This window comes from Heterodontus francisci, chromosome 30 (genome assembly GCF_036365525.1).
Source record: "Heterodontus francisci isolate sHetFra1 chromosome 30, sHetFra1.hap1, whole genome shotgun sequence".
NCBI lineage: Eukaryota > Metazoa > Chordata > Chondrichthyes > Heterodontiformes > Heterodontidae > Heterodontus > Heterodontus francisci.
This window is the reverse complement of record NC_090400.1, coordinates 23,422,172-23,435,424: the sequence shown is the minus strand read 5'-3', so window position 1 is coordinate 23,435,424 and position 13,253 is coordinate 23,422,172. Positions and strand designations below refer to the sequence as shown.

At 40.2% G+C, this 13,253-nt stretch overlaps 1 protein-coding gene across 12 annotated transcripts in view; it reads left to right on the top strand.

Moving 5' to 3' along the window:
* Positions 1-13,253, top strand: part of LOC137346623 (elastin-like) — a 508,685-nt gene that overhangs the window by 119,261 nt on the left and 376,171 nt on the right. For 11 of the 12 annotated variants that reach the window (XM_068010226.1, XM_068010221.1, XM_068010223.1 and 8 more), the window contains 2 exons: positions 9,749-9,811; positions 12,140-12,166. In XM_068010226.1, coding sequence (XP_067866327.1) covers positions 9,749-9,811; positions 12,140-12,166 — 90 coding nt within the window. The remainder of the gene's footprint in view (positions 1-9,748; positions 9,812-12,139; positions 12,167-13,253) is intronic. The other variant, XM_068010222.1, reaches the window with a different exon arrangement.

Sequence of the window (13,253 nt, the reverse complement as noted above, 5' to 3'; positions counted from 1 at the left end):
TCTGCACTGTTTCTAATGCATCTAATGCATTCTAATGCGGCACAGTGGCGCAGTGGTTAGCACCGCAGCCTCACAGCTCCAGCGACCCGGGTTCAATTCTGGGCACTGCCTGTGTGGAGTTTGCAAGTTCTCCCTGTGTCTGCGTGGGTTTTCTCCGGGTGCTCCGGTTTCCTCCCACAAGCCAAAAGACTTGCAGGTTGGTAGGTAAATTGGCCATTATAAATTGCCCATAGTATAGGTAGGTGGTAGGGAAATAGAGAGACAGGTGGGGATGTGGTAGGAATATGGGATTAGTGTAGGATTAGTATAAATGGGTGGCTGATGGTCGGCACAGACTCGATGGGCCGAAGGGCCTGTTTCAGTGCTGTATCTCTAAACTAAAATATCCTTTTTCAAATAAGGAGACCAAAACAATACATAATACTCCAGATGTGGTCTCACCAATAACCTGTACAACTGTAGCAAAACATCCCTCCTTTTATATTCCATTCCCCTTGCAATAAACAACAACATTCCATTTTGTCTTCCTAATCACTTGCTGTATCTGCATACCAACCTTTTGTGATTTATGTACCAGGACACCTAGATGCCTCTGTACCTCAGAGTTCATGGTGCATGTGCCAGCTCTTCAAATTATCCAATTAGTCCCACTCCCCTGCTCTTTCTTCATAGCCTTGCAGACTTTTTCCTTAAAGTATTTATCCAATTGCCTTTTGGCAGTTGCTATTGAATCTGTTTCCACCATTCTTTTATGCGGTGCATTCCAGATCATAACTTGGTGTGTATTTTCTTTTCTAATGTCGCCTATGGTTCTTTTGCAAATGACCTTAAATCTGTATTCTCTGGTTACTGACCCTTCTGCCACTGGAAAAAGTTCCCCCTTATTTTACTCCAGCAAAATCCTTCATGGTTTTGAGCACCTCAATCAAATCTCCCCTTAGCTTTCTCAGTTCTAATGAGAACAATCCCAGCTTTTCTAGTCTGTCTACACAACCAAAGTCTACACAACATTGGTACCATTCTAGTCAATCTCCTCTGCACCCTATCCAAGGCCCTGACATCTTTCCTAAAGTGTGAGCTTATAATTGGTCACAATGCTCCAGCTGGGCCCTAATCAGTGTTTTATAAAGTTTTTGCATAACTTCCTTGCTTTCGTACTCTATGCCTCTACTTATAAAGCCAAGATATCCGTATGCCTTTTTAAAAGTCTTCGCAACTTATCTTGCCATCTTCAAAGACTTGTGTACATACACCCCCAGGTTTCTCTGTTCCTGCACCCCTTTTTAAAATTGTATCATATAGTTTAGATTGTCTCTTTTTCTTCTTTCTACCAAAATGAATCATTTCACACTTTTCTGCATTAAATTTCACCTGCCATGTATCTTCCCATTTCATCAGTTTATCTATGTCCTCCTAAAGTCTATTATCCTCCTCACTCTTTACTACATTTCTGAGTTTTGTGTCATCTGCAAATTTTGAAATGATGCTCTGTATACCTAAGTCCAGGTCATTTATATATATTAAAAAGTAGCAGTCTTAATACTGACTCATGGGGAAAGTCATTGTATATTTACCTCCACTCTGAGAAACAACCTTTGACCAAAATAACAAATGACACAGCTTTATTATAATATTTCTAACATTTTATGTTTTTGATTTGATAATTTAAAATGTGGTTATCTCTTAAATTGAGTAAAATACAGAGAACTCTAACTTTGCTTCCATCATCTTTACAAAAGTATATGGTAACATTGATTTGTTGGTCGATTAAGGCTATTTGTGCAGCAAAAGCATGGGATAGTAATTAGACAATTACTATCCAAATTAGAATGATATAATTTTCTGCTCTCTCACATATTATTTTTTCATGTTCTGTTAGAACCTTAGATGTATTAATGCAAATTAAAACAGCTTTGCAACCAATGACCCAGTAGGTCTTTAATATTTGTTTTTTTTGTTGACTGTAACATGATCAAACTGGCCATTAAGTTAAGCTGCTATGTTTTCAGGAAACACGAGCATCATGTTTTAGTGAAAGAATTCATTAAAAGAAAAAGGAAATTATTACCTTATGAAGAGTTTCAGTTGAAGGAAGTGACCATGAGAACACCTGATCTAAGAAAGTAACTTAATCTTAAATAACAGAGATCAGAGTATTCCAGTAAATCATTAAATGACCTCGAGTAGCAAGGCTGAAGGTGACAAAGAAAGAATTTGCATTTCTATAGCACCTTCATGTCTGCAGGATGTCTCAAAGTACTTCATAGCCAATGAATTACTTCTGTGCTATAGTTAGTTACATAGGCAAATACATAAAGGTTTGAGAAACAAGGGCAAGGGCTCCGGCACTGAAAATGATTAGTGACTGCAGAAAAAAGGAAAGTAGCCATAGAGACTCACCTGACCATTGAGGAGATCCACCAAGTTCTTGGGGTATGGAAAGTGATATTTTGAACAGAAACCAGCTCACCTAAACAAGTTCTTCCATGTTTTGCCAAATGGTTGTGTCAACATGCAGTTAACAGTACTTCAGAGTGGAATGGACATTTTGTATTGGTTACAAGGCAGGTCTCTACAGTATGTTCTGGTGTATGGCAGGAGTTGTTGAAGAGCCAGTTCCTTTCTGCATGATTAATGTATATTTAATATATATTCAATGGGACACTCCTTGACTTGAATGGTACAATACAGTGTTCACCCAGTTTAGAACCTGCAACAATTTTGAAGTCCTATCATTCCTTAACATTGTAGACCTTGGATCCTATGTCTTTCAGAGTTTATTATGTAATTTTTTGTCTTAGAGCAATTTTAAGGTGACAAAATAGACTGTTCTCAGTTTTGGACTCGACTATGCTTGAATTTCAGATGTTTTCACTACTAGACTGCTGCAGAAGAAAGATAACCATCAATTAATTTATTAAGGCACAAACAATTATGGACATAGAATGCTATAGATGAGATTTACTTGAAAAATGATACTACAGAAAGTTGCATGATAATTATTTCTGACTTAAAAAGCAACAAATTAACAACCTTATTATCTCTTAAGTGACTCAGTAGCAGACAGTGTTGATGTGATGCTTTCTTGTTTACCCAGGAAATGGTTAGATCATCAACTTCTCAAACTTTGAAAGATATATTTTAGCTGCTCTTTGTAAATGATTTTATTTTTATTTTCTCTTTCAATCTTCTGAAGGTTATTACCTCTTTATATATAGTCCTATAAATGTTTGGGAACTTCAGGCACTTAACTTTTTAAAAAATGATGATAATGGCCATGTCTGTCATCAGCTGTATTGTTTTAGGATATTCCAGAGAACGTATCCTGCAGTTTTCTGATTTGTGGTACTAACAAAACTAGTTTTAACATAATAAAGCTTTAGTGTGTAGTATACTGCAAAGGCAACACCGCTATTCAAGAAAGGAGGGAGAGAGAAAATAGGGAACTGTGGCCAGTTAGCCTAGATGCTTACATCTACGCATGGAGATGTAAGGGATGGCATGGAGATGTAAGGGATGGCATTAAGCAGGAAATTAGAGTCACATGCAATAAGGGTACAACTGTAATCAAGGGTGATTTTGATCTACATATAGATTGGTCAAACCAAATTAGCAGTAGTACTGTGGAGGAGGATTTTCTGGGGTGTGTATGTGACGGTTTTTTAAAACCAATACAGTGAATAACGAACTAGAGAACAGGCTAAACTAGACTGGGTATTGTGCAATGAGAAAGGATTAATTAACAATCTTGTTGTGCGGGGTCCTTTGGGGAAGAGCGACCATAACACGATAGAATTCTTCATTAAGATAGAGAGTGAAGTAGTTGAATCCACGAGTTGGCTATGGTAGATTGAGGAACTTTACTAAAAGGGTTGACGGTGGATAGGCAATGGATAATATTTAAAGAACGTATGCATGAATTACAACGATTGTTCATTCCTGTCTGGCGCAAAAATAAAACCGGAAAGGTGGCTCAACCGTAGCTTACAAAAGAAATTAGGGATAGTATTAGATCCAAAGAGGAGGCAAATAAAATTGCCAGAAAAAGCAGCAAGTCTGAGGATTGGGAGCAGATTAGAATTCAGCAAAGGAGGACAAAGAGGTTGATTAAGTGGGGGAAAATAGAGTATCAGAGTAAACTTGTGTGAAACATAAAAACTGACTGTAAAAGCTTCTATAAATATGTAAAGAGAAAAAGATTAGTGAAGACAAATGTAGATCCCTTACAGTGAGAAACGGGGGAAATTATAATGGGGAACAAAGAAATGGCAGAACAATTAAACACATACTTTGGTTCTGTCTTCACAAAGGAGGACACAAATAACCTCCCAGAAATGTTAGGGAACCAAGGGTCTAATGAGAGGGAGGAACTGAAGGAAATCAGTATGAGTAAATAAAAACTGCTAGCGAAATTAATGGAGTTAAAGGCTGACAAATCCCCAGGGTCTGATAATCTAGATCCCAGAGTACTAAAGGAAGTGGCCCTGGAGATAGTGGATGCATTGGTGGTCATCTTCCAAAATTCTATAGACTCTGGAGCAGTTCCTACAGATGGCAAATGTAACCCCACTATTTAAAAAAGGAGGGAGAGAATAAACAGGGAATTACAGACCAGTTAGCCTTACATCAGTAATGGGGAAAATGCTCAACTCTATTATAAAGGATGTGATAGCAGAACATCTGCAAAGCATAAACGGGATTGGATAAAGTCAGCATGGGTTTACAAAAGGGAAATCATGCTTAACAATCTACTGGAGTTTTTTGAGGATGTAATTCATAGAATAGTTAAGGAGAACCAGTGGATGTGGTGTATTTGGATTTTCAGAAGGCTTTTGATAAGGTCCCACATAAGAGGTTAGTGTGCAAAATTAAAGCACGTGGGATTGGGGGTAATATATTGGTATGGATTGAGAATTGGTTGACAGACAGGAAAGAGAGAGTAGGAATAAACAGGCCCTTTTCTGGGTGACAGGCAGTGACTAGTGGGGTACCGCAGGGATCAGTGCTTGGGCCCCAGCTATTCACAATATATATTAATGACTTGGGTGAGGGAACTAAATGTAACATTTCCAAGTTTGCAGACGTCACAAAGCTGGGGGGGAATGTGAGCTGTGAGGAGGATGCAAAGAGGCTCCAATGTGATTTGGACAAGTTGGGTGAGTGGGCAAATACATGGCAGATGCAGTATAATGTGGATAAATGTGAGATTATCCACTTTGGTTGTAAATACAGAAAGGCAGATTATTATCTGAATGGTGATAGATTAGCAAAGGAGGAGGTGCAATGAGACGTGGGTGTCCTTGTACACCAGTTGCTGAAAGCAAACATTCAGGTGCAGCAAGCAGTTAGGGAGGCAAGTAGTATGTTAGCCTTCATTGCAAGCGGATTTGAGTACAGGAGCAAGGATGTCTTACTGCAATTATACAGCGCCTTGGTGAGACCACATCTGGAGTATTGTGTGCAGATTTGGTCTCCTTATCTGAGGAAGGATGTTCTTGCCTTGGAGGGAGTGCAAAGAAGATTTACTAGGCTGATTCCTGGAATGGCAGGATTGACGTATGAAGAGAGATTGGGTCGACTAGGCCTATATTCACTAGAGTTTAGAAGAATGAGAGGGGATCTTATAGAAATCTATAAAATTCTAACAGGACTAGACAGGCTAGATGCAGGGAGAATGTTCCCGATGGCTGGGGAGTCCAGAACCAGGGGTCACAGTCTCAGGATACGGGGTATGCCATTTAGAACTGAGATGAGGAGAAATTTCTTCACTCAGAGGCTGGTGAACCTGTGGAATTCTCTACCGCAGAAGGCAGTGGAGGTCAAGTCATTAAATATATTCAAGAAGGAGATAGATATATTTCTTCATGCCAAAGGGATCAAGGGATATAGGGAGAAAGCGGGAACAGGGTACTGAATTAGACGATCAGCCATGGTCTTTTTTAAATGGCGGAGCAGGCCTGAAGGGCCAAATAGCCTGCTCCTGCTCCTGTTTTCTATGTTACTATACATCAATTGTTGGGAAAATACTGGAATCCATTATTAAGGAAGTCTAACAATGCATTTAGAAAATCACAATATGATCAGGCAACGTCAACATGGTTTTACAAAAGGAAAATTGTGTTTGACAAATTTATTCATTTTTTTTTAGGATGTAACCAGTAAGGTAGATAAAGGGGAACCAGATGTAGCGTATTTGGATTTCCAAAAGGCATTAGATAAGGTGCTGCACAAAAGGTTAATACACAAGATAAGGGGGTAATATATTAACATGGATGGAGGATTGGTCAACAGACAGTAAGCAGAGAGTAGGGATAAATGGGGTATTTACAAATTGGCAGGCTGTAACTAGTAGATTGTGACAAGGATCAGTGCTGGGGCCTCTGCCATTTACAAGCTATATACATAACTTAGATGAAGAGACCGAGAGTATTGTCTCCAAGTTTGCTGCTGATACCAAAGGGCAGCACAATGGTTAGCACCACAGCCTCACAGCTCCAGCGACCCGGGTTCAGTTCTGGGTACTGCCTGTGCAGAGTTTGCAAGTTCTCCCTGTGACCGCGTGGGTTTCCGCTGGGTGCTCTGGTTTTCTCCCAAAGACATGCAGGTTGATAGGTAAACTGGCCATTGTAAATTGCCCCTAGTGTAGTGTGGGAAGGTGGGGATGTGGTAGGGAATATGGGATTAATGTAGGATTAGTATAAGTGGGTGGTTGTTGGTCGGCACAGACTCGGTGGGCCGAAGGGCCTGTTTCAGTGCTGCATCTCTGAAAAAAAAAACTAAGTGGGAATGCAAGCTGTGAGGAGGACAAAAAAAGGCTGCAAGGCTGCAAAGAGATCTGGACAAGTGGACAACAAGAAAGCAGATGGAGTATAGAATCAAAGAATGGAAGGAGGCCATTCCACCCGTTGTGTCCATGCCAGTTTTCTGTAAGAGCAACTCAGCTAGTCCCACTCCTTGCCCTTTCCCTGTAGCCCTGCAAATTTTTTCTGTTCAGCTGCTTATCCAATTCCCTTTTGAAAGCCATAATTGTATCTGCCTCCACCACACTCTCAGGTAGTGCATTCCAGATCCTAAACACTCGCTGCGTAAAAAAGTTTTTCCTCATGTCGCCATTGGTTCTTTTGCCACTCACCTTAAATCGGTGTCCTCTGCTTCTTGACCCTTCTGCCAATGAGAGTAGTTTTTATCTATCTACTCTGTCTAGACCCCTCATGATTTTGAACATCTCTATCAAATCTCCTCTCAACCTTCTCTGGAGAGAACAACCCCCGCCTCTCCAATCTATCCACATAACTAAAATTCCTCATCCCTGGAAGCATTCTCGTAAACCCTCTCTAAAGCCTTCACATCCTTCCTGAAGTGCAGTGCCCAGAATTGGACACAGTATTGCAGTTGAGGCTCAACCAGAGTTTTTTAAAAGTTCATCGTAAAGCTTAGCATCCTATGCTTTTTTAACTACTTTCTCAACCAGCCCTGCCCCTTCAACAATTTGTGTTCATAATCTCCTAGGTCTTGCTGTTCCTGCAAACCCTTTGGAATTGTGCCCTTTAGTTTATATTGCCTCTCTTCCTTCTTCTTACCAAAATGTACCACTTCACATTTCTCTGCATTAAATTTCATCTGTTACGTCTCCATTCCTCCAGCTTGTCTATGTCCTCTTGAAGTTATCACTACACTTCTCACTGTTCACAATACTTACAAGTTTTTTGTCATCTGCATATTTTGAAACTGTGCCTGCACATCCAAGTATAGGTCGTTAATAAAGATCAAGAAAAGCATTTGTCCGAAGTATCTACCCCTGGGGAACCTCACTATCTACCTTCCTCCAGTCCGAAAAACAACTATTCACCACTACTGGCTGTTTACTGTCACTCAGCCAACTTTGTATTCATGCTGCTACTTTCCCTTTTATTCCATGGGCTTCAACTTTGCTGGTAAGTCTACTATGTGGCGCTTTTATCAAATGCCTTTTGAAGTCCAGATTAACCAGATTACCCTCATCACAAAATACAATCAAGTTAGTTAAACATAATTTGCCTTTAACAAATCTGTGCTGTCTTTCCCCAGTTAATCTGCACTTGTCCAGGTGACTTAATTTTGTCCCAGATTATCATCTCTATAAGCTTTCCCACCACCAAGGTTAAACTGACCAGTCTATACTTGCTGCGTTTATTCTTCTACCCTTTTTTGATTAAGGGTGTAACATTTGCAGTTCTCCAGTCCTCTGGTACCACACGCATATAATTTGGCGAAGTGTGAGGTTATTCACTTTGTTATTAAGAATTTAAAAAAGAATATGTTTTCAAAGGTGTGAAACTACAAAACGTTGATGTTCAGAGAGGCTTGGCTATATTTTTACAAGGAACACAGTAAGTTATCATGCAGGTACAGCAAGGAATTAGGAAGGCAAATGGCATGTGGCCTTTATTCCAAGAGGTTTGGAGTACAAGAATAAGGAAGTCTTGGTACATTGTATAGAGCTTTGGTGAGACCACACCTGGAGTACTGTTTCCATATCTAGGGAAGGATATACTTGTCTTCAATGGGCCAAAGGGCCTGTTTCTGTGCTGTATAACTCTATAACAGTGAAGGATCACTCAATTGATTTCTGGGATGAGAGTGTTGTCCTTTGATGAGAGGCTAAGTAAATTGGGGTTTAGAAGAATGAGAGGTGCTTTCATTGAAACATACAGATTCTGAAGGAGCTTGACAGGGTAGAACTGAAAGGGTGTTTCCCCTGGTTCGGGAATCTAGAACATGGGGTTCAGTCTCAGGATAAGGGGTTGATCATTTAGTTCTGAGGTGAGGAGAAATTTCTTCACTGAGTTGTGAATCTTTGGAGTTCTCTACCCCAGAGGGTTGTGGATGCTCCATTGTTGGGTATATTCCATGAAACTTTTTGGTCTCTCAGGGAATCAAGGGATATGGCAGAAAAGTGGAGTTGAGGCAGAAGATCAGTCATGATCATATTGAATGGTGCAGTAGGCTAAAGAGGCTCTCTGGCCCACTCCTGCTTCTATTTCTTATGTTCTTAAAGCAGCCATCTATGTCACCATTTTTCACCCTTCTCAAAAGCCAGTCACTTCATTTGTACAAGTCAATTCTTTAATTTCTTTGCTTAGTTACTATGTTTGAATGACCAGCAAATATCTGTTTGTATGGCTTAAATTTCTTATGGTAATAAGTTGTTCAGTGGCTCAAAATAGGCCTCATGATTTACATAGCATTATGTGGAATTTACAGCATAGAAACAGGCCATTCAGCCCAACTGGTCTCGGCTGGTTTTATGCTTCACACAAACCTCCTCCTATCCTACTTAATTGAACCCTATCAACATATCTGTGCAATTCTTTCTCTCCTCATGCACTTATTTAGTTATCCCTTAAATGCATCTATATTATTCACCTCAACTACTCCAAGTGGTAGCAAGTTCCACATTCTCACCCATCTCTATGAAGATGTTTCTTCTAAATTCCTTATTGGATTTATGAGTGACTATCTTATATTTATGTCCTCTAGTTTTGAACTCCTCCACAAGTGGAAATGTCTTCTCTACATCTGCCCTATCAAACACTTTCATAATTTTAAACTATGTCAGCCCTTAGCCTTCTTTTTTCGAGAGAAAGAGGACCAGCCTTCTTTAAGAAAAAACGTATTTATTCTTTTAGATTGGAAGGGAGATACCATCACACCCCATGATTGCTCACATTTAATCCCATTATCTGAATTTTCTTCTTGTTTCTGATAGGTTATGGTGGCTTTGGAGTAGGTGTACCTGTTGGTTATCCAGTTCGCTCTCCTAAACTACCAGGTATATTCAGTGCATTTTTTCTTTACTTTTAATAGTACAAAGGACTATGTGGAGTAGGAGAATGTGAGAGGGTACAGATCCAGCAGAGTTGGAGAATGTAAGGGTAGATTCCAGCAGAGCAGCACATTATCTTAATTTTGAAATGAACGATGAGAAATTGGGCTTTTTTGCACTCTTTCTTTGGACACTACGAATTCCCCTAGTGCTCCAAAATGGCATTCAAGGCATGCATACACAGTTGTGTGGTAAATCATGCCGCACGCCTTATTATTGCAGTTAGAGCATATGCTGTGAATGCCTGCCAGAAAAATTCCAAGATAAATATATCAATCAGCATGCAGCACTGATTTGCCACCAGCAGTGCCATTTTGGAGTTCAATAGTCCAGCCAACAGCCTCTATTAACCTCACACAGCTGTTCAGCAGCAGGAAGGATCCCCCACTAGCCCTATTTAAAGGGACCATCAACTACTTACAGGTTAGTTGATGGTTAATTTCTTCTGGCTGTTGCTACAATTCTACAAGTGTTTGGTGCTTTCTATGGTTGTTGGTTGTTTCAAGTTGTGAGGCAGCATTCTACATGTTCGAAACAAACAGATGCGAGGCTACTGAAGAAAGGCGTAGACAAGAATGAGTTTGCTTATACCAGAGCCCCGCCAAGCCAGGTGTTCTTGTGCCTCAACTGCTCAGGAGCCTATAAATCAAGAATTAGCCTCTTCAGTCGCCAATGATCATGCCAACTACCACAGAATCACAAAATTGTTACAGTGCAGAAGGAGGCGATTCGGCCTATCGTGTCTGCATCGGCTCTCCTAACGAACATTTCACCTAGTGCCACTCTCCTGCCTTCTCTGCATAACTCTGCACATTCTTCCTTTTCATATAACTGTCTAATTCCCTTTTGAATGCCTCAGTTGAACCTGCCTCCACCACACTCTGCGGCAGTGCATTCCAGACCTTAACCACACACTGCATGAAAATTTTTTTCCTCATGTCGCTTTTTCTTCTTTGACCAATTACTTTAAATGTGTGCCTTCTCATTCTCAATACTTTCACAAGTGGAAACAGTTTCTCCCTATCTACTCTGTCCAGACCCTTCATGATTTTGAATACCTCTGTCAAATCTCCTTTTAGCCTTCTCTTCTCCAAGGAAAACAGTCCCAAATTCTCCAATCTATCTTCATAACTGAAGTTCCTAATCCCTGGAAGCATTCTCGTGAATCTTTTCTGCACCCTCTCTAATGCCTTCACTTCCTTCCTGAAGCGCAACGCCCAGAACTGGATGAATACTCCAGCTGAGGTTGAACTAGTGTCTTATACAAGTTCAACATAACCTCCTTGCTCTTGTACTCTATGTCCCTATTAATAAAGCCCAGGATACTGTATGCTTTATTAACCACTCTCTGCCACCTTCAATGACTTATGCACATATACACTCAGGTCTGTCTGCTCTTGCACACCCTTTAGAATTGTACCCCTTATTTTATATTGTCTCTCCATGTTCTTCCTACCAAAATAAATCAATTCACATTTCTCCGCATTGAACTTCATCTGCCACCTATCTGCCCATTGCACTAACTTATCCATGACCTTTGAAGTTCTACACTGTCCTCCTCACAGTTCACAATGCTTACAAGTTCCATATCATCTGCAGACTTTGAAATTGTGTCCTGTACACCAAGGTCCATGTCATTAATATATATCAGGAAAAGCACAGACCCCTGGGGAACTCCACTGCAGACCTTCCTCCAATCCAAAAAACATCCATTAACCACTACTGTTTGTTTCCTTTCACTCAGCCAATCCCATATCCATGTTGCTACTGTCCTATTTATTCCATGAGCTATAACTTTGCTCACAAGTTATGTGTGGCACTGTAGCAAACACCTTTTGGAAGTCCATATATATCACATCAATTGCATTGCCCTCGTCAACCCTGTCTGTTACCTTTTCAAAAAACTCCAGCAAGTTAGTTAAACATGATTTTCCTTTACAAAATCCATGCTGGCTTTCTTTAATTAACCCACATTTGTCTATGACACAGAGACTTTTCATGATCTTTGCCTGTGGAGAATCTGCCATCATCATCAAGTTCCAAAAGTCTACAGGGACTCAACCATGATGCAGCATCTAATGGCTGATGAAACAGTTGTAGGTTTTATCGTGACTTCCTTCCATTACACCACGTTATGTAATGACTGAACCATGGCCATGCTTTCAGTAATACCACATCTTAAAACTGGTTTTCAGACTCTTTGTTGGGTCTAATTTAACCCAGTCTGGATTTTATTGTTCAGTTGCATTACTGACATTATTATTTCTATTGCAGGTGGCTATGGGATTCCATACAGTGCTGGTAGGTTTTTTCTTGATATTAATTTTACTATGTTCTAACAGATTTTAATAGTGCAATTCCATCAGTCTTGGTACTGCAACACAGTGCTGATATTCCCACATTACAAAAATAAAAGATGATGGTGGAAGTCTATTCACAGAATTTCTTTGAATGTCTATGCTACTCTATGGCAATCTTTTTGAGGAGAATTCAACACCAATAAAGATTATGGTTTATTGAAGCAACTCCACTATGTCACTAGGCTTATTTAGCATATTGGTACACACACATTGGAGAAGTCTAATGAATGAAAATCATGTGGTTGTGATGTCCCAGTGCGTATGGCTGGCAGATAAGACTCCCTTCCAGTAGCATGAATTTGGAAAATTACCTGTGACGTCTATAATTGCATTGGTGGGTGATCTCACTGTTTAAATGGACATTAACAAACAAAACTGCTAGGGACAGTAGTGTAGTTGTTATTGTTACCGGACTAGTAATATAGAGGCCTGAACCAATAATCTAGAGATGCAAGTTTAAACCCTATCATGACAGTTTTAGAATGTGAATTCAATTTTTAAAATTCTGGAAATAAAAAAAGTGGTAACAGCTCACAAAAACAGCATGTTATAGACAGATCTATTCAATCCCATAACCAACAGATCTGGTCAAAGCTCTGCAACCCTGCTACATCCAGTCATGAATAGTGGTGGGCAATTAAGCATCTAAAAGGAGGAGAAGACTCCATTAACAGCCCCATTGTCAAGGATGGTGGAATGCAGCATGTGGTGCAAAAGACAGGGGTGAATTTCTTGGAACCAAGTTCAGCCAGAAGATGATCCTCCTTTGCTTCCTCCAGAGGCCCTCACCATCACAGATACCAGTCTTCAGCCAAGTCACTTAACTTCATGTGCCATCAAGAAACAACACTGGACACAGCAAAGGTTATAGACTCAGCCAGCATCCCAGCTACGGTGCTGAAAAAGTGTTCTCCAGAACTAGCCGCAACCCCATCTAAGCTATTCCAGTATGACTACACAACTGATTGCTCAACCACGTGGAAAATTGTTCAGCTAAGTCTTGTCCAGAAACACAACGCAAATCTAAC